General features: G+C 41.7%; 2 protein-coding genes across 4 annotated transcripts in view; one reads left to right on the top strand and one right to left on the bottom strand.

Moving 5' to 3' along the window:
• Nucleotides 1–261: 261 nt before the first annotated feature.
• The window catches only part of zgc:162193 (TRPM8 channel-associated factor homolog), a 30099-nt gene continuing 8896 nt past the window's right edge, over nt 262–21464 (bottom strand). The window contains exons 1-12 of one of the 3 annotated variants that reach the window (XM_054794225.1): nt 8616–8764; nt 6577–7267; nt 5933–6149; nt 5520–5811; nt 5137–5438; nt 4869–5043; nt 4675–4769; nt 3909–4119; nt 2605–2841; nt 2054–2277; nt 1862–1975; nt 263–1740 (exon numbers count right to left, since the gene is read on the bottom strand). In XM_054794225.1, coding sequence (XP_054650200.1) covers nt 1498–1740; nt 1862–1975; nt 2054–2277; nt 2605–2841; nt 3909–4119; nt 4675–4769; nt 4869–5043; nt 5137–5438; nt 5520–5811; nt 5933–6149; nt 6577–7223 — 2757 coding nt within the window. In that variant the 5' untranslated portion in view covers nt 7224–7267; nt 8616–8764 and the 3' untranslated portion in view covers nt 263–1497. Of the gene's footprint in view, nt 1741–1861; nt 1976–2053; nt 2278–2604; nt 2842–3908; nt 4120–4674; nt 4770–4868; nt 5044–5136; nt 5439–5519; nt 5812–5932; nt 6150–6576; nt 7268–7429; nt 7488–8615; nt 8765–21464 lie in introns of those variants that run through there. The other 2 variants (XM_054794226.1, XM_054794223.1) reach the window with 2 other exon arrangements.
• pnkp (polynucleotide kinase 3'-phosphatase) lies at nt 8397–20732 on the top strand. The gene is made up of 17 exons (XM_054794227.1): nt 8397–9020; nt 11642–11688; nt 11965–12240; nt 12321–12620; nt 13269–13348; nt 13435–13492; nt 13590–13697; nt 15144–15215; nt 15313–15361; nt 15825–15895; nt 16155–16247; nt 17334–17430; nt 17512–17573; nt 17930–18039; nt 19420–19507; nt 19581–19648; nt 19812–20732. Exons 1-17 carry the CDS (start codon nt 8900–8902, stop codon nt 19930–19932), a joined length of 1821 nt encoding a protein of 606 aa, XP_054650202.1. The 5' UTR covers nt 8397–8899; the 3' UTR covers nt 19933–20732.

The raw sequence follows: 21464 nt of genomic DNA, 5'->3' as shown, positions 1-21464 counted from the left end.
AGCGTGTGTGTATATGACGTTTACAACACGTGTGATATTTATTCAGTTTGGGCGACACGACGCATGAAGACTTCATCCCTGTGTCGATGTATATTTCTCAGTTTTCTTCTATAATAAAATGGAAGAAGATATTGTTGTATTCATACAGTATGTCAGGAAACTTGGTGCTGTCGAGTGCTTGACCCCCAATATGCAGAGACAGGCGTGGGTGGTGGGAAATAAAAATACTTTAATAAAGCTGGCGCAAATAACAGAAAGCGACAGAGGTGAAAAAAGCTCTGTGGAAAAATCATACAAGGAAGACTTGGGCAGTAGTAACAGGTAAGGGAACCGTGTAAGTGACAGCACAAGCGAGGTACACATAAGCAACAGGCAAAGAGACAATGAAACAGCGCTGGGCTTTTAAACCCCACTAATAGCAGCTGTTGCCAGCTACACAACAAACCACTGGGGCAGGAAGTGCAGCACACCAAAATAAGAGCATAGGACAGGAAGTGCTCGCTGCTGTCCTGCAGAACATGCCACATTGTTATTTCATTCTGCCCTGTTTTTTTGCTCTGTCTCCCACCGTTTCTGTTGCCTACAAATTTATACTGGAAATTACGGTAAAACTTAAAAAAATATATTTGTGGCTGTGAGGAAGCTGTCATAATGGGTGAAACTATTATAATGAAATTGTAAATCCTGCTGTACTCGTGTAGCTGTCATGATGTTCTCCACCCGACAAATTGACAATTACAGTGACAGTTGCTGCAGCAAATGATTTATTTGTCTGGCCACTCAACATGAATAGTAACGCTTCATGTAACTGAATTCATTGAAACGTATCACGTGGACATGCACTCAAGCAATTAATAACGTCATAATTAATCAAAAATAATCCTTACTTTACATAATATGCCTTTTATTGTCCCCTACAGCCTTGCAAATGCATGCAGTGTTGTCCTGCATATTCTAATTAGGATGCAACCTTATTTGTCATTCATGTGGTCATTATCCCACATGTACTGTAATTAATGTCAACACTATGGATACTTTGAATGTTTCTTATTTGGATTAATACAATAAACTACTGTGATGACCATCATATGGTCGGACATCCTGATACGCAAAAGAAGTTAGGGGTTTAAAACAATTACAACTGATGTTTCGCGATCAAATTCAGTTTGTGCATGATTTGAACAAGACTATTGGCTGACTTTATATTTCCAATCATGCATAGAATGTGTGTGTAAAAATGAATGGTTCCCTTTTCCATGGATATTATGAGGTGAGAAACATTTGGTTACTCTCACTGACAGTCTATATTTCATAATAAATGGGTTTTTTAACCGATATAAAGAGAAACGTCAAAAGGCCAGCAACATGTTTGGGAGAGTGATACCTCCTCTCCAAGAGTAGTTTAAAATATAGTACTCATGTCACTAAAATAAAACAAACAGAGTAGAAGAGCAGATTCTGTAGCTTTCTGCACAGGAATCAATAGCAGTCAAACGTTTAGTCATACTGGACCATGGGGTGGTCAGTCCAGGGAGGAAGTTTGGATAGCTTCTCCTCAGTGCCTCTATCTATAGGCCAGCTCCAGGCCTTAAAGAACCCAGACAGGTTCATTCCCACAGCTTGGGAGAAGGTCTCAGCGTAAAGGTTCATCTTTCCGTCGTTGTCCTTTGGATAGTCGCTTATGGTGTGGTAAGCTGCAAACACTCTCTTCAAGGCATCCCAGCCAAATCTTTCCTGGAGCTATGTGAAAGGGAACGCGAGTACTTGTGAGAAGAAGCACACTTTCATTCATCCGCATTAGTTCTGTTTGTGGTGTAATAGTTATTTTAATGACTGTTACCATGAAAAGTTAGTTTCTCACCTGCAGGTATGTTTCCAGAGCCAACCACACCTCCCACTTCTTGAGTGGCTTGCCTTGTTTTACAAATTCCTCCAGTCGACTCTTTCTGTCCTCTGGAGTGAGATCTCTGTGAGCCTGTAGCGGGGGAGGCAATGATGTGTATGTAAAGCACAAACAGTAAACGGTTGCTTCAAGAACGAATAAGGACCTCACCTTTGCCCTGTTGATCCCCAACACCTCTTCATGCACATACACTGACCAAATGTTGCATGTGCACTCCGTAGTGTGTGGTCGGAACTCCCAGCTTTCTCTCTGCTGATTGTGTCCAAGCTCATGGATTGGTCCCCACAGGCCCTTACTCTTGGCGTGCTCAATATCGACCAGATCAGCTGCCGAAGCTTTGTGCATCATAACAGGGTATCCTGCATGCATCCAACCTGAAGGTTGGAAAATGATCAGGTACAATAACCCTCCATGTGGATCACCCACTCGTCAAGTGGCATCAATGGGACTCCGTAAAGACAAAAAAGGCACATTGTTTTTGCTAATGCTTTGATAAATATTTTGCACCTGTTTCTGAGTTATGGCCTTAAAATGTAGGGATTAAAAAGTATTATAATGTATCGGAAATCAAGAGACCTTTTGCATAGATGCCACGCAATTTACTGTTATGCAGATAATGTCCCAGAGGGGATTGTAGTTCTAGCTAATAGGGCACATAACGCAAATCTTGCAAATTGGCAGTCAGCATAACAAACACATACCATGAGAAATCTGCACATCTGCGACAAAGCGTTCTTTGCGGGAAAATTTTTGTGGTTTTGCAGCTAAGTCAGCAATGCTTTTCATGATCCTGTCCCACAGCGTTGCCAACAGATCTGGCCGATCCACATTCCGGACTACGTCAGACGGTAAAGTGAGGACGACGTTCTCAAACTCCAACTCTGCCCAGGGGGAAGGAGCTGTGCGCAGCACGGACCATTCAGCTGGTGTTGTGACACCTGGAATGAACACAGTCATAGACAGTAAGTGCCTAACCTGAGTGTCAATTTTTAACCTCTTATGGTATTAATACCCCAGGCTGTCAAAACATCAGATGAAAAAATAATTTTAACTATTTTGATGGTATATCCAGTATGAACAACAACCAAAAAAACTAACCATTTTGGATTTGGGTATGTTTGCACAAGTGTCAAAGTAGTTGGCAGGTTGTGAGGTAACACCCCCCTTTGTACTTCAGGGTTTTATCCAAATGTATATGTAAATATATATATATATATAATATTCTTTATTCAACATAAAGTATGCGTCAAAACTGCAAAATGTGTCCTAAATGCTGAATGATAACATATATGGGCGTATGCTGTACTCGAGCATACTGTATTGTATCAGAGCAGCACAAACGCAGCAAGAACACAGTGGCCCACCATTGTATTGGGTTTGACATACTCGTGCATGTGTCTGGTCCGCTCCTGCGCACGACCGGGGTTTGAACCATCGTCCACCGCTTCACAGTCGGTAGCACTAGCCATCGACCTAAAAGTCTAATCCGTCAGTCCGATGTCCAGCGCGACTCTTCAGGCATCAGGACGGAGGTTTAGCAACACTGCGTGTCGGAAGTCATGTGTCATCAGTGACCCGCAGCTCGAGTGCCAACAGCACTCATGCAGCCACCAGACCGTGACGCTAGCACCATGCTTGGCAAGACATAATTATCCTGGCAGTCATTTGTGTTGCCATCTAATTAGACAATAGTGGCTGTGTGCTGAGTAATTTTCGGTGGACAGTAAATCCATAATGCTATCTGTACACTGACTACTCTAAAGTATATTCATGTGTCATGCCTTGAGAAATATCCTGTCGTAAAAATGGTTGCTGAGGGGATCTGAGGGATAGACTCACTTTTGCAATGTACAAATGCATAGTGATTATAGTATTCGGTCAAACATCTCCAACAGGAATATTTAGATTTCCTGAATTTTCCTGGCTATAAAACATAGATTATTTTTTAAATAAATATAGGATCAGACACCTCATGCATGTACTGTTACAAACTCATCCTACTCACCAGATTTATAATAAGGTGCTGATACGGCCACCTGCACTGTGACCTCTATGCCTCCCACTTGGGTTTGAGGTGGGGCCACCAAGTAGATGAGACCCCCCCACAAGTTCCACACCTGCATCATCGCTGAGGTAATGGGGAATTCCTCATAAACGGTGGGTGCTCTCTTCAACTCTTCAGCCTTAAGAAAATCTGTTTGACAGCCAATTTGGACCTGTGGTGGAAGTAGAATATTGCAACGTGTGTGTGCATTGATTTCCACAGACAAGTTCAAACATCACAAGAGTACATAACTGACAACACTGAACAGTGTTGGTCACCCATCCACCTGTTTTCTATGCCACTTATCCGAGTTAAGGTCGCGGGGGTTTGCTGGAGCCTATCCCAGCTGACTTCGGGCGAGAGGCGGCGTACACCCTGGACTGGTCGCCAGCCAATCACAGACCAGGGTACTGTCATACTACAAAATTCAATAAATGGCTAAGAACTTCTGATATTTTTTGCACACACCACAACAGGCTGCATAAACTACTTTTTCCTTTGATCATATCACATCATAGAATCCTGCTACACGGAAACAGGCTGTGACAGGGGTACATTTATTGATATGTGAATGATCTCAAAAAAGAGCTCCTACAGTAGAAAGAAATGAAGGCCATGTTCTTATTCAGGGAACTGACTGTACCTAGAATCAGGTCTACAATCCGAGGCACCATTTTTTCATTCAGTTCCCCAGTATAATCATTTATATTTGTGTGTCATGTCATACCTTCCATTTCTTGTTGACAATCTGTGCAGGTATAGCCATGTAGCTCCTCATACCAGGAGACAGGTACAGACCTGTACTGATCCACTCTTCGTTTTCTGACACACAAAGATCAACGATTCTGAGTTAATTAAGTCAATGTAATATTGGATGGTTTCAAGACTGAGCCTCCAAAACTAACAACAACAAGGCTTAACCTGCTGTGTTGACGTTCAATGGAACCCTGTGGTTGTAGACAACAGGCAACAGGGGGTTCTGCTTGATGAGGTAAGGCAGCAGGCTGTCAGGATTGGGGCAAACCTTGTATACCTCTGCGCCCACATTGAGGAGGAGATGGTCTTTGGGAGACGTCACTGGGCAGCTGTCACATACCTTAAATTTGGCCAAATCAGTAGAAAAGATGTCACAATGGGGTTCATGGTTAAGTGCAGCGTAATCTACAGGATATCCAAGAACTTTACTTACCTGAGGCATGCCTGATTTTTTCATGATATGCGTGAGGGTGGACAGGACCTGAGCGTATGAGCAGCGGTCATGGCCATTAATCTTTAAGTAGGTCGTACAGTCCTTTCCAAACTTTTTAAGGCATTGCTCGTCATGCGTGGTAAGATCCTCTCCCTGAGTTACATGAGCAGCAAAGCGCTGCAGAAGGTGACGGAAGTGGTAGGTGTCTTTGACAGTCTGGCTGGGCACAGGGGCCTTGAAGACACCTCCCCTAATGATTGCACCCAACAGGCTCAAGCCCATTTTGTTGAGGATCTTGTTCCCTGGAATTACAAGCAATGTCAGTTCTGATGTTCAAGTCATACTGTGACAGAAGCTGATGTGTATGTGGTGGCGTGTCATACCTGAGAACTCTGTCAGTGGGTTTTGGCCTTTGTGCTGTTGTGCCCAGTACCAAGCATGGCCGCCAAGCAACAGGCCTCCCCCTTCCACCACAAAGTTTTGGATCGCCTCTGCATATTTGTCATCGTACGCTGAGCCCACAAACACGCTCAGGTCATTCCGGAAGTCGGTCATCTCACATTTAAAGCCAGATTTCTTGAGAAGGTCGAAGGCATGACGTTTCAGGACGCCAACGGTGCCATGTTGGTCTTTATCCAACCAGTGAATGACGTTCTTCCACAATGGAGCCAGCTCCTGTGTTAGGCAAATTAAAAATAACAAGACAGGCGTGTTCATCAAATGACCCAATTTGGCAACTCGGCACACAGTAATGAGTGAAATAACACAAAATAGTCAGTCTTTAAGGTAAAAATACCTCTCTTCCCAGAAACCCTTCATGGCTCACAACAATGACGCGCCCCAGTCCATAATAGGAGGCGGCTATAAATGGCCGTCCATCTTCTGTCATTGCGAGGGGGAAGGCAAGTTGTCCATGAACAAGAATCTCAGAAGCAATGGCATTACCAGTGATGTCAAACTCGGATATCCCCTGCAGTAAGAACTCCAAGTCTTCCTCAAAATCTTTACCAACACTGTATTTAAAAAGAATACGTGGTTTATCAGCAGTTTCAAAGAAAGACAAATATTTGCTCAATAGTGGCTTTCTTACTGATATCCGATATATCAATATTGTCCAGCACTTCGGGTTCGATACCAATTTAGGCAGCAGCTCTTCCCTCAAACTAACGTTGTGTAATGAACTCCATCCATCCATCTTCTATGCCGCTTATCCTCACTAGAGATGCCCAACGGACACAACCCAGATCTTCCCAATCTCCTGACTGTGTGACCAACATGCTACCACTAGGCCACTGTGTGGCCCGTGTAATGTCAACTCATACATGTTTTCCACAATAAAAGGTTTTTTTTGTAAAGTAAACAGTGACTAATACAGTTAAAATATGTATAACAATATTGCAAATGCAAATGTACACTAAAATAAAAATAGAATATACTTACACCACACCCTTCCAGGAAGATGGAATCTGAGGGTACACAGGCAGCCATTCAGCCACACCCGGATGTTCAGAAAAGTAAATCCCGGCCACACCAGACAGTTTATTTCCTCCAAAGTGAAGCAGTGTGTTCTCCTTAGGGTGATTTGCAGCCCAACTCCACGCTTGCCCTCCAATCAACACTCCCCCACCATTTTTCAGAAATGCCACCAGGTCATTCACATCTGTACCAAGGCTGTAGGCATCTGTTACATACACACCAACACCCATATTCTTTTGGAATGCCCCCACAACTTTGGTTTGGAAACTGGATCTGCTGAGATCATCAGCCACTGCTTTAACGCTTGTGTGGATGCCCACTGACAGGTTGTCTGACCCATCTCCTCTCAGCCAGGTCAGTGCATTTTCTACGAGAGCACCACATTTTCTCAGGTAGGCCTCGTGACCTATGACCACAATCCTTCCGGAGCCGTACTGTGAGGCAGCCATCAGGATCTGACCCTGGTTGTTCATAATCAAAGGAAAGGCATGGTCTCCAGTCAGAATCAGGTTACTAGGAACAGAATGGCCACTCAGGTCCACCTCTCTCAAGCCTCTCATCAGGGCCAAATAGGCACCCTGCTGGTGATTTTGTGCTGGCTGCGTCGACATGGTGAAATCTCTGAAATTTAGTGCCAGAAGACCAAATGGATGCCCTGTGAAAATACAAAAGAGGTGGTTATATCTTATACATAACAACAGACACAGTAAACTCACAGATCACAACTTAATTAACAGCTTTGAGCCAAGTGAGATTGAAGTCTACAAGATGGTTTTTTTAAACGTAAAAAACTACAAGGCAGTATTTTTTTTTTTACCAGATTTAGCAGTTGAAGTCAAAGAAACAGAGAGCAACAAGACAGCAGGCAGGTTTATTCAAACTGCAAGCAATAACAGAGGCGGGTACAATTAGAACAACCAATTAAAATTGTTTAAGAAAGAATAACATCAGATGTTATTGGACACAATGACATGTCAAACAGGATTCTCACCTGAAAATTCGCCCCCACCCCCCTTTTTTTTAGGAAGGCACACGCCCTAGTAAAACTTGCTAATCATGTCCATGAATCTATTTGTTTAAGTTTATGAAAAGCAAGGAAGACCAACTCTTCCAGTGAACATATTCTTAATAGTCTTACCCTAAAAAAACAAAATGGATGCTTTTTCAAGTTGTACAAATGCTACAAATGCTAATTCTCCATTGTTGCATTAATAGATACAGTAAAAGCTGAGTATTAATATCTTAACACTCAGTAAAATAAATTATCAGACTGGTTTGTGCAAGTGTACCTCATGTTGTGGACAGGGAGTGAGTAAGCGCTCCTTTCAAATGTGATTTAGGATAAATGACCATTTGACCAGGCAAAAATAGCTCGCTCACTCAATTTACAACAGGGGTGTCCAAACCTTTTCCAGCCAGGGCCACAAAGAGAAAATAAAAGAAGAACGTGGGGAGCCACTTTGATACATTTTGTGCACAAAAGATGCTAAAATCAACTCAATGTATGTCAAAGATATCTGGACAAAAAAATAAAAATCTTAGCTATGTATTGTAGATGACCAAGCAAATTCATGTTATGTGTAATAATATATATCATGAATAATGAATGAATTGAATTTTTACAATATCGCAGGGGCCAATTTAAAAAAATTGCCCCTGGTCCACACTTTGGACACACCTCACTAGTTACATAATTATGTAACCTCATTTGGTTTCCAGGAAAATAACATTCATCCAACATAATGAAGAGATCATAAGCCCATACGTAAATAGTTACAAACTCGGAAAAACAGTACTTTTCTTTAAAAAAAAAAGCAAGCTCGTTATTTTATCTTGTCTTGAGCTTCTTTTTCCCCGTTCATATTATTTACGCTCATGTATTTTTTTAAATAAACATTTACGGAGCAGTAAATGCTACCGCTGCTGTCGTTACCAGCAAACACGCTACAAATGTAAGAATACATGTAATCTTACACCAAAAATGTAAACGCAGTTGCTTTTACCTGCTGTTCTGTTGAGAATTCCGGAAATTGCGGAAAAGTTTGATCGGAACCTTTAATGCGAAAACGTTTCCGGACTGCCCTATTATTGTGAAGGACCGACGGTACCACTACCAAACAACGGCCCTCAATGGACTTGTTGGAAAGCAGGTTAGAATCGTGATATTTCATTGAAATAACTGCCGCGCAAAGTTGATACTACTTCCTGTTAGCGTTCGGTGGTGTTTAATGGCCCTTAACGACTTTTATTAGTAGTTTATTGAATAAGTTTACCTCGAGGTGCTCCGATGTTGTGCGTGCTAGTCAGTGGTTCTGGAGCTCGGGTCCCTCTGGAGGACGGACGAGCGGTTCTGTTGGGTCGGGGTCCAGACACCGGAGTCACCGACAAGAAGTGCTCCAGACACCAAGGTGAACGCAACATTTTTTTTAGTTTATTATTTTTTCCATTTATTCTGATTTGATTTACCCTTACTAAATTTTCATTACATTTTTTAAATCTTTATTTAAATATCTTTATTTCTTTGTTTTCCTTTAACGTTGCACAAACTATACGGTTAGTTTCCATTTAGAATCAAATTTTTCCCATAAGAAGTAATGTAAATCCAATTAATCCGTTCCAGAAAGCCATAAATGTTTACACAAAACCAGTTTTTATAGTTTTACAATTACAGTTTTATGCATATAAATGCAAATAAATGATGGATGAAAGGGATAAATGAACTTTTAAGGTTACTTTTACCTTCATTGATTCTTGATGCGACTGTTCCCAGCGAGACACAACATGGACACCACCTTCCTGTTTTGCCATGAGTTATTTCTTGAATTCAATAGTGTTTCTCAAGTCAATAACCCAAAATGGAGCCAAAGAACGTTTCAAGTGCCAGCATTTTGATAAAGAAAAACATTATTGAATTGAATTGAATGGAAGAAATAGCTCATGACAAAACGGGAAAGAGGTGTCCATGTTGTGTCTCGCTGCCACATGATTGCCCTATGCCCTATGATTTCTACATTAACGGAATGGCCAATAAAAACGGGATCTACTGTTCAACATGGAATTTCGCAGAAATGTATGAAATGTAAATGAAATGCTGTCATCGTGAGGTGCAAGAACGTTTATGTGGGCGGGCCACTAAATCATGGTGAAATCTCGTCACAAACTATTAGCTTGCCCTTCCCGAACTAAAATGTCAAAACAGCGGCCTGAAACACCGGCAAAAGTTGGCGAAAAACATTAGAAACACCTCTCTTTCGGAGCGTGAATGGAAGATAGCGGGGCTAGCTTAGTTTAGCAGAGAATGCTAGTGGGGTTGTGTGTGTGCGACTCAGGACATATGAGTGTGTTTACACTGTGTGTGTTTTACCGCTAGTTAATGCTAATGAGCGTTTTACAATGCCCGCTGACGTAGTGCAAGTTGTGAAATTAGGACGAGAGACAGGTTTATTCTTGCTTATTCTAGTTTATTCTTGCTCCCAGCTCATCTTAACCATCAACTGTTAAACACTGCCTACCTGCCATCTCCCCAATTATCACTCGAGTTGTAAACTCCCCTCTCAGCTCCTCTACTGTCCCTTCGTTTCTCAAACTGGCTGCCATTACCCCCATCTTCAAGATACCTTTCCCCTCCAAGATCCTTGAATGTGCTGTTGCCACCCAAATCAACAACAAACTCTCTGAACTATTTTAATCTAGATTCCACACTCACCGTAGCATAGGAACCACCTCCTCAAGTTCACAAACGACCTCCTCCTCTCTTCTGACTCTGGCCTACTTTCTATTCTCATCCTCCTGGACCTCATTGCTGTTTTTGTCACCATCAACCATTCCATTCTGCTTTCCCGCCTAAAATCTTCTCTCCACATCACGGATGACACCCGCACCTGGCTGACATCTTACCTCACAGACCGCGAAACAGTTAATCTTTTTCAACCGCTCCTCCTCTACTGCCCCCCCTCTCCCAAGGCGTCCCTCAAGGCTCAGTGCTTGGTCCTCTCGTCTTCATCTTTTACCTCCTCCCCCTCGGTCAGATTATCCATTGCCAGGGTTTCAGTTTCCAGTGTTACGCTAATGACATCCAACTTTGCATATCCACTAAATTCATCAACCCTTAGACCCACTCTACCTTCTCAAACTGTTTTTCTGATTTTATCTCCTGGATGCAAACAAATGTTCTTAAACGCAACTGTACCAAATCTGACATCCTCATAAAAGTCCTCAACTCCCTCACCTCAACAGCCAAAGGCTTTTATAAACTCCCATACATTCAAAACTCTGCCACACACCTCCTCACCCGTATCCGTTCACAAGACCACATCACCCAGGTCCTTCAGAACCTCCACAGGCTCGCTATCCTTTTCCGCATCCAATTCAAAATCCTCTTACTCACCCATAAAGCACTTCCCAACCAGGCCCCCTCTTACCTTAAAGACGTGCGCCACCCCTACGCACCCTCCTGGTCCCTCCGCTCCTCAGATGCAAACCTCCTGACCTACTCTAGGACCAAGCACCAAACTTGGAGGGACAGAGCCTTCTCTGTTGCCACCCTCTCCCTTTGGAAGTCACTCGCCACGCTACATCCGTTAGCCACGCTACATCCGCTTCTGAAATATTGTGCAAAATTGGGCAGTGATGTATTGCATCAATAAATGTAAGGACTTTTGCATTTAATTACGTAACAGAACTATTATTTACTGTCACAAAAGTACACACTAGTGTGTTAAAAACGGAATTTGGGGAAAAAATCAAATGGATTCATAGGGCCCTCTTGGTTATGATGCATTCAATGATGGCTAACGTTAGTCTGTATACTTTGCCACACTATTATCAGCTGACAGCAAACATAACTAATGCGTGTTGCGTGTTACGTGTTACGTGTATGTGTTACGTCTTATCTAGTCAAAGCAGGAAGAGGCGAGCTCGAGAGGCAAAGTCAACACCAGAATTTAAAATTGAAACATGATTGATACGTGACGTGCTTTTTTTTGTTCGTCGCATGTGTGGCTCTGACAGGTGTTTGTGTTTCCTCCAGTGAAGGTGGTGGCTTGCTTTGCAGACCAGGATGTGGTTGTCACTCAGGTATGAAGACAAACAGTGGAACATGTGGGGACCTCTCTTATGTATCCACCTTAAGATTCTTGTTCACTGTAGCTTTGTGATTCAAAAAAAAAAAAAAAAAAAAGGTGCCAGGTAACACTCAACGTAAAACACATTATCGAGTTATTATTTGTCTTTGTTGGGTTTTCTCAAGTGACGACACAGTAGCTCCCCTTAGAATTTCCTGCCTTTTGCCTGCTGGCTTTTATTTTATTTAATAAGATAACTGCATAAATGCTCTATTGTGTTCTTTCCCAGCTGGGGCCCAATCCCAGTTTTCTGGAGGATGAGAAGCTTGGCCGTGGCCAGTCTGGTAAACTCGGCCATGGTGGCACCCTCTACCTGGTCAACCAGAAATACCCGTTTCAAGTTTGCTTCACTTCAAGCTCAGACAGAGCTGCTTCCAGTGCTGCACATAGAGGGCTGAAATATGCAAGCAAAACAAAAGAAGGGAAGAACGGGCGTGAAAAAGAGGCGCCTTGGAGTCCGCCCAAGCGCAGTATAAAGGATTTCTTTTCTACCTCTCCCATGAAGGTAAGGACTTTCTGGATTGGTTAAAGCATCTAGGGTATTTGTATTTCAGTCAAGTCACACCACTTTTCATCTCTGTCCAGTCGTCAAAAAGGCCGCTAACCTCAGAAAGGGAGCATCCTGATGCAAAGCGCCCCAGAGGAGATGAGGCGTCCTCAGGTGGATGGAATAAAGAGGAAGTGGATGAGGATGAAGATGAGAAATGTGTTGAGGAAAAGCTCAGGCAGCTACAGGAGTTGGCACAGAAGTCTGAGAGCTGTGACAACACCACCCAGCCCGCATCATCCTCGTGTTCTCCTTCCTCAGCCTGCGTAAAGAGCGTGTGGCAGCAGATTGGCAACCTCATGCTTTATACTGCAGCTGGCGTCAGAGGAAGTGACAAGGTGGGCACTACAATGCAATAAATTCATACACAAACTATATTATGCAGTACAATACAGTTTATGGATGTAACATGAGATGTGATTCCATTTAAATGAAAAAAAATCCTTAAATCATTAGTTTTGAAGATTTTGTTAGTATTGGTTTACAGGTTTTTGTCATCGGAAGTCTATGAGATACTGTATTTTCTCATGTAGGGGCTGGAGGACCTTTTATTTACTGATTTATTTTGTAGATCAATTTTTTAATACTTATATTGTTCATGTTTAAATGTTTTGTTTTTTTTTTTTTTTACAAAAAAGTATGATCACCAGCACTATATTATTAATACATATGTTTACATTTCATATTGTTGGCTTCCAGCAAGGTGTCATCTTTTCATATAGTTGCATGTTCACTTTAAACTGCCCCGCAAAATGTATAGATACCATGTCTCCCGTGCAGGTGGTGTACGTTGTGATAATATAGATAGGTGTACAGATGTCATGGTAAAGGCAATTCCAGCCGCCATGTGGCTTTGTTGAGGCATGGCGTCTATTATAGAAGGAGTCATTATCCGTATTGCATTTTCTTATGAATACACAATAAATACTTTGCCAATCGGGCTAGTTGCAATATCTCTGCCACGTCAACATGCATTTCTTCCCCAGGTCGCTGGCTTTGACATAGACGGCTGCATCATCACCACTAAGTCTGGCAAAGTCTTTCCAACTGCACCGGATGACTGGAAGTATGTGAACAACCCCTGAAGCTGCAGTTAGAAAAGTTCCTTGTGCAAAAGTCCATTTGAGAGGTATTGGTTTGTGTCATTAACAGGATTCTCTACCCTGAGATTCAACCTCGGCTGGCCAGCTTGATCAAAAAAGGATACAAGGTAAGAAGGAGCAAAACTATATTTACTCTGCGGGTTAAGTCAACTTCGCAGCATTGAAAAGTCAGTTCATATGTTGGTTTGGTTTTTCTCGCTCTAGGTGGTGTTCTTTACCAACCAGATGGGGATTGCTCGAGGAAAACTGAGACCAGAGGTCTTCAAATCAAAAGTGGAAGACATCCTCGCCACACTGCAGCTGCCTGTGCAGGTGGATGTTGAGTCTAAAACTAGTCAATTGCAAGCCTACCAATACAGTGGAACCCACTTGAGTCATCAACCAGTCAAGTGTCTAACAACTCATCAAGGCCCAGTCCATCTTGTTGTTATTGTTATTATTATTATTTTTATTATTATTATTATTATTAACTCACTCAATACCAAAGACGTATTTATAAGTTTTTATGGCCGATCCCAACAACGTATTTATACGTCTTTTACGTTTTTTTTGTGTGAGAGGCAAAAAGAGGTGATGATGCAACTCTGCACTAATGCATTGACATTTCAGAGCACTTTTAAGCCATAAAAACGGCCACAAGGTGGCAGAAGTGCATTTGATAAGAGCTCGGCAGGTATCATTTCAATGGAAGAGTCACACATGACAGAGGAGGAAGTGAGAGAGCGTGGAGGAATGTCACGTGCAGAAGGTCACGCATTGTAGGGAAATTTTAAGGCACACACACATGGTTCAGTTCCAAATGTGAAAGTTGTTAATAGTTCACGGTGTTGTATTGGTAAATAAATTCTTATTTTGATGTAAAACAACCCTTTTTTTGTTATAGTTGTTTAGATATTTCAGCTGTTGCAAAAGGAAAAAGTGACAAAGTGAAAGTTATGCTTGAAAAGCATCTTTTCACAAAAAGCTATTTTTCTCCCTTTTTAGTGATGAACTGATATTTTCCTGAAACTTACCTATGTTCTACTGCTGATTGCTAAAGAACGGAAAAAGGTAGAAACTAACTTTTTTTTCTGAAGAAAGACGGGAGTCTAGGCTTTCTTTTGGTAGGTTCCATGTTTCTATAGCCATAGAACCCAATATTCTGTGTGCCTTGAAAGGTCAGTCAAAGTCATCTAAAATGGCCGCTACTGAAGGGGTTGTCTTTTGATAAATGTCTGGGATTGAATGAGTTAAAAGGGTCCGCTTAAGTCGAAGTTGACGTTCATGGTCGGTCACTTTTCTCCACATAAGATTTTACATGGAACGGGTTCATTTCTACGAAAATTGTTCTGTATATGTCGACGTGTTGTAGCATTGTCAACGTCCTCATTCCTCAGCGACTGTCTAGCTACACAGCCTTAAGTGTGCACACAGTCACTTCTTGTTTAGTGCAAAATAAGCTTCAGAATAAAAGCATTGCCATAGTAATTAATGATTATTATTTCTGCTAGGTAAGAGTACACAGTAATGTACATATATCCCCTGTATACTCTGTGTTTGTAGTGTGTAGTGGTGTAGACTTGTACTGTGTCGTCATAATTTCATTTGAATAAAGAACATACAGCGCTTGCATTACATCTCATTAGATGGTCGGTGCATGTCTTGACAAGAAAGCGTAAATAAATATGTACAAATGTCCTCTTTGTTATGCTAACTTGCCTCTTGTGCTGATAAAATGTCATCGTGTGTACACTGATTGGATTCTTGTCCGTTTCAAAGGTGTTTGTAGCAGCTGGCCCTGGAATCTACAGGAAACCAACAATGGGAATGTGGAATCACTTATCTGAAAAGGTACATTAAAAAATGCAGTATTTATTACTGCGGCAAAGAGTAAAGCTGTATTGCAACATCACAGGAGTTAACAGGAGTGCGTGTGATTCCTCCACAGGCCAATGATTGTGTTCCTGTTGACAAGACACAGAGTTTTTATGTTGGAGGTAAGTTAGCTTAACTGTGACATCCTTTGTTTCCAAAGTGTTTAGATATATTTTCCCCTCCAAATTTACCCAAGTCAGAGCTTGGCCTTTCTCACCTTAATGTCTTCTATTTGTATTAATGTTGCATCATGCCATGGCAACACTGGATCATCCCCCCCCGGTCTCCTACTGTGCTTTTGTGACATGTTAGTGCCAACATTACTGTTTATTGTTAGTCTTTGCCATCTTTGTTTGAAGATTATTATAACGGAGACTAGTTAGTGTTTAGCACATCCTTATAGCCATGCTTCTTCTCACTATTGGGGGCGTCTGTCTGATGAACAGATTTCACACCTTTAGGGACAGTAGTTGTTCCCTATTGCGTACGATTTGATTGAAAGCAGATGAGCAGATGTATAAGAGCAGTGCATAGACCACGTACAATAGAGTATATACCGTGACATCCTCTGATTTTACCTCAAAGATGCTGCAGGTCGGCCTGAGAATTGGGCTCCAGGGAAGAAGAAGAAGGACTTCTCCTGCAGTGACCGACTGGTTAGACCTCTTTATCTTCTTATGTTGGAAAATGAATGTACTTGTATTGTTAGTTCTTACCTGCTAAAGAGTATATATTTAATAATGTAAAAGTTCAATCATTAGATTCAGTCTTTATGTCCTCAGATACAGAACTTTTAACATGTCTGAGGAAATTGAAGATGTTTTACCACATCTACAGTGTGTGTGTGTGTGTGTGTGTGATGCAAACAGTTGATCAAAAAGGATAACTGTAATTGGGTTTTTTGCATTTCTACAGTTTGCTCTGAATATTGGCTTACAGTTCCACACTCCAGAGGAGTACTTCCTGGGCTGGAAAAGCGCTCCTTACAGCCTACCACAATTTGACCCTGTGAGTAAAAAAAAAAAAAAAAAAAAAAAAAAAAAAAAAAAAAAAGGTGTACAGCAAGCTGAAAAATGTGTGTACCGTCATTTCCGGTGTTTAAGCCGCACCCACAAAATGTAGAGAGAAAAACAGGTTTGTACATATATACGCCACTGGACTATAAGCCACACATGTCCATGTCATAAAATGGCATATTGTAGCGTGCACGAGTCAGTGAGGACCAGGTAGTGCTTTGTTTGACAGGAGCCGATCATGAAGTATGAAAAAACTCACAACTAGCTTGTCAACCCAATGGAAATGGCAGGAGGTCGTTACTCAGTATAACAGTCTGACACATGGTGTCATCTTATAAAGAACGCTAAAATCATTACACAGCAACTTAACACTCAAAAGGTAGCTAAGAAATATACAACTTAGTAAAAAAGTAAAAAACAAACTATTTTAACGGCTACCCATCATGCATTTCCTCCCAGCAAAGCATTTCATTGGTTATGGCTGCCGGGGTGCATCAGCGGGAGCCAGAGGAGCCCAGAGGTAAGAGGGGGCTGACATCACTGCAGCACCCTGGCAGCAACAACCAATGAAATGCTTTGCTAGAACAAAATGCATGATGGGTAGCCGTTAAAATAGTTTGTTTTTTACTTTAAACTCGTATTGTTACTTTTATTGTATATTTCTTAGCTACCTTTTGAGTGTTAAGTTGCTGTGTAATGATTTTGTAATGATGTGTAATGATGTGAACAAGTTAAAATAGTTGTTTTTTTTATTTTAAGCTTGTATTACTACTTGTATATTTCTCAGCTACCTTGTGATTGTTAAGTTGCTGTGTGATGAGTTTAGCGTTCTTTGTAAGATGAGACCATGAGTAAGGCTGTTATGTTGAGTAATGACCTGAAGTAAAGGAGATCTCACAAGATTAGAACATAAATTAGCCGCACTGCTGTTTAAACCGCGGGGTTCAGAGTTTAAGAAAAATGTAGCGGCTTATACACTGGAAATTACGGTATTGTACTGTACTGCACAAACTGTAGAGATTGAGCCTTTGTATGTGTGATCTATATATATTTATATATATATTTAAATCATTACTAGAGAAAGCTTGACTCCGCTGCCCGACTGTATGAGCCACCGTCTGCCTCTCTCACCTCCACCCAGACAGAAGTCATCGTGGCTGTGGGTTTCCCGGCATGTACGTGGAAAGTGTTGCATAGTTTGTCTTTCACATCTCTCTCCCGGTACGTCCGTCTAATTGCTTCCCTTTTCTCTGCAGCGGGCAAATCCACATTCTTCCACACCCATGTTATCCCCAAGGGTTACATGTACGTCAACAGGGTGAGTCATGCTATTAGCCACTTGTTGTGTCCATACATAAATATCCCAGAGAATCAATGGTTTTAATACATTTTGCTAGAGGGTCTGCACTGAGCGCAGACACCGGGACAAAATGACTGCATGCCAGCACAAATATGTATGTTAACGTTAAAACTTTTTGTTTACTTTGTTGTCAGATTATTAGGAAGACGCTTCTGCAGTAGGACAACTTGTTTAGAATGATAACAGCAATTTGGGTGATTGGTCAAACCAAACATTGTGTTTAATTACAGTATACACATTTACTGTCGTAAACGCTACAATATCACCATTTGGTCCGCTAGTGATGAAGGAACTCTGTTTTGTGTCGTTTTCAGGACACGCTTGGTACATGGCAGAATTGTGTGGCCGCATGTGAGCGTGCTCTGAAAGAGGGCCGCAGCGTCGCCGTAGACAACACCAACCCTGACCCCGAGTCACGCAAACGGTAACCCGCGAAGTGTCTTTCTTGCAGTGCCTGTATGTATATTTAAATGCTTAAATGCTACGGTTACATGGGAAAAAAGGATATGCAGTCGTCCTTTGCTACATCGCGGTGTGAACATCCCTCCCTCACTCTATCGCAGTTTTACAAAAAATAATCAATTAATGATGACTGTTTTGTGGTTGACTACGGCCTATTAATAGTCAAAAAAATATTGAAAGACAAGTCATATGTAGTAATCTGGTCACTAGGCGTCAGTAATGTTAGACTGAGACATATACCTTACATTACCTTACCTTAACACTGCAGGTAGGCAGCCATGGCACGTCCGACATGTCAATATTGAAAAAGGTTCTCCCATTCCATGTGGAAGTGGTAAGATTTTGGCTTCTTACTTTGTCCAGTCTGTTTGAAACCCTTTCTTGAGTTTGGAGTAAATAAATTGGAGGCTAACTAGTTAGCTCAGCAGCATGCTAATGTTTAAAGCAGCGGCCGTCTCGTGTCCCTACAGTGATGCCGTAGCCGGTCCCTTACAGGTGAGCAATGTGTTGTAAACAAAGAATAATAGGAGTGTAAAGGTGACTATAGGGGTGTTATTTCATGCCTACCGAGCTCTAATAATGGTGAAAGTCCTAAACAGGTTTTCTATGCTCCATTTATATTTAGATATATATTCCATGTATTAATATTGAATCCTGTCTGCAGAAATTCACTTATCGCAGTCGTGTCTAGAACCAATTAACCGCAATAAACGAGGGACAACTATAGTGACTAATGAATACATCTTAGAGCAGCCATGTTCAGCTGGCGGCCTGAGACTCCAGTTCAACATTTTGCAGTTTAACATTTTTGCTGCAGATTCCTAAAAAACACTGATGTGGGTCCTTAACAGTAGAGCTCCTGTCATATTGAGGATCTTTGATATTTTCTGACATTATGTATGATTATTCAGTATCGCCCATTTGCTGAAGTAAAAGTTTAAAGTGAATACGTTATATACAGTACAGAAGAGGAGTCCAGTCCCGCGGTATTATGAAAATGTGTTGAATAGCCCCGTCTTTGGGTATTCTTTGACGTATAGCGGCATTTCATGTCATTGTCATGTCATCTTTCCTCTTCCACGACTGCTCCAGAATCCTGTTATTACTACGTCTGCCAGCAGAGGGCGCATCTGCTCGGCTATGTTGTTCTCAGTCGAGAGAGAGAGAGAGAGAGAGAGAGAGAGAGAGAGAGAGAGAGAGAGAGAGAGAGAGAGAGAGAGAGAGAGAGAGAGAGAGAGAGAGAGAGAGAGAGAGAGAGAGAGAGAGAGAGAGAGAGAGAGAGAGAGAGAGAGAGAACATTGACAACATTGACTGCATCATTGTTTGGCATTTTCTTTTACAGGTACTTGGATGTGGCCAAAGCGGCGGGCGTGGCCTGCCGTTGTTTCCACTTCTCAGCCACTCTGGAACAAGCAAAACACAACAATCGAGTACGATTCACCTCTCCACGCTGTCGCATGTTCCGTTCATGATGAGTTGTTAATGCATTGTTGTTGTTTCCAGTTTCGCGAGATGATGCCCTCCGACAGCAAACATATGAAAGTCAACGACATGGTTTTCCAAAGCTATAAGTGAGTGACACCAGCCAAGAACACTTAGCTTTAGTTCTCACTCGGTTTCGTCTACATGCTTTTTTAAAAATGATTTTAGACGTATTAAGTCCCAATGTGTGATGTCATGCTCTCATCCTATCTTTGCGCAGTGTAGTGACATTTTTTCTCTCTCGATAAACAGAAAACACTTTGTGGCTCCTGCTCTCTCCGAGGGATTCTCCGAGATTCTCAGCATCCACTTTGTACCTAATTTTAAAGACACCCAGTCGGAAACCTTGTTCAGACAGTTCTCAGAGGGATGATGGTCTTAAGATTTGCTTTTATCAACAACAAATAAAGATTCCGAACAAATGTCCCAGCAAACGGTCATGAAGGAAAAAAGTGGGCACATCAGCTGTATCAACTTTAAGAGAAATACATTTTTGTACAGTATTAGGCTGTAAGAACTTGACAATAAATAGTACAACATGCCTGTGACGACATTCTGTAGTTTTCTGCAAAACCTTGTGATCATGAATAAGTAACTGTTACCACAAGTCAAGCAGCGTCCCGTGACATCTGGCAGAAAATGTGTTAGTGCCCTGCTTTTCGTGGGGTTTTCATTCCAGATATAGCAGCGAAAAACACAAGTAATTCAGACATCCATGAAACTGCTTGCTCCTCCACCCCCAAACCCTCCTGCCATTGTTGGTGCACATCACAATCCAGTTTTAAGCCCCATATGTGCCTCACACACTTGGTTAACACATTTAAAGTTTAACGTGTACAGATGCTCACCACTGATGAATAATAATGTAAGATGATCGATGAACAGATGCTTTTTTTTTTTAAGATGTGGAAGTGTCATATAGTATAGGAAATTATACTAGAAGTGTCACCTTCACCTTGCATAACAATGGTGCATTCAAGGACCGCCAAAAGATTTTATCTGTATTGTCGCGTACGGCCAACCCTTGGTTTTCATATGCCCCACCTTTTGACAAAACATTCGTACTGTAGCACATAACAAACTAGTCTGGTTACCCCAGTGGTGTCCGAACTACCGGCCCGCTGCTCGTTTTTTATTGGCCTGTGGCACATTGTAGAAATTAAGTTTTAAAAAACACAACAATGGCAAAAAAGAGCAAAAATGTCTTTTAAAAATTCTTTTTACTCAATAAAAATGATCAAAATGGCCCCCAAATACGCGTTTCATATGCAGTTGAAGAAGTCTGGACACCGCTGGTTTACGTTCCGCGTGCCCAAGCAAAGCACCCTACGTGTTGCTGACTCGCTGTCCGTGCACTTTTTCTTGATTGCGACCGCTAAATAACCCACCATGGGGCCAAAGAAAGTTGTGCGTGCCAGCACTTTGATAAAGAACGTGAGAAACACTATGGAATTTGATCCCACCGGGATGTACGGGAAGTCCGCGTCATCGTCGTGTATTATTTCACTTTGATTGTACATGTAGAACTGTCATTATTCTCTATAAAATGTATTCTTTGGGTGTCTGGAATATATTCATTGGATTTACATAATTTCCTATGGGAAACATTGCCTCGGGTTCCTGTTTGTGTTCAACCTTTTGGAGCAAATTAACGAAAACAGATCATATAGTTTTTATAAATCATTACAGACTTGAAATGGTTTGAGAATTTGATGGGTTTCAAATGCCGAGTGTCGAATGTGTAAGTAACCATGTTTCATGATGCTTATAGAGCTAGTTTTTGGAACTGTGACCTCCGTATGTACTTTCACCAAAATGACGATGATAACACTTTCACCCGCACAGGTTTTTTGTTTAGTTTTTTTAGTTTTAGGAGCAGAATAGTTCTATCCACGTGTGAACATG

Source organism: Dunckerocampus dactyliophorus, chromosome 12 (assembly GCF_027744805.1).
Source record: "Dunckerocampus dactyliophorus isolate RoL2022-P2 chromosome 12, RoL_Ddac_1.1, whole genome shotgun sequence".
NCBI classification, from domain to species: Eukaryota; Metazoa; Chordata; class Actinopteri; order Syngnathiformes; family Syngnathidae; genus Dunckerocampus; species Dunckerocampus dactyliophorus.
This window is presented reverse-complemented; position numbering and strand designations above follow the sequence as displayed.

Excerpts from the sequence above, each read along its gene's own strand:
- pnkp (XM_054794227.1), top strand. The coding sequence starts at position 8,900 with ATGTTGTGCGTGCTAGTCAGTGGTTCTGGAGCTCGGGTCCCTCTGGAG. Across the intron at positions 15,362-15,824 it reads ACAGAGTTTTTATGTTGGAG|ATGCTGCAGGTCGGCCTGAG; the intron begins GTAAGTTAGCTT and ends TTTACCTCAAAG. Across the intron at positions 17,574-17,929 it reads GTTACATGTACGTCAACAGG|GACACGCTTGGTACATGGCA; the intron begins GTGAGTCATGCT and ends TGTCGTTTTCAG.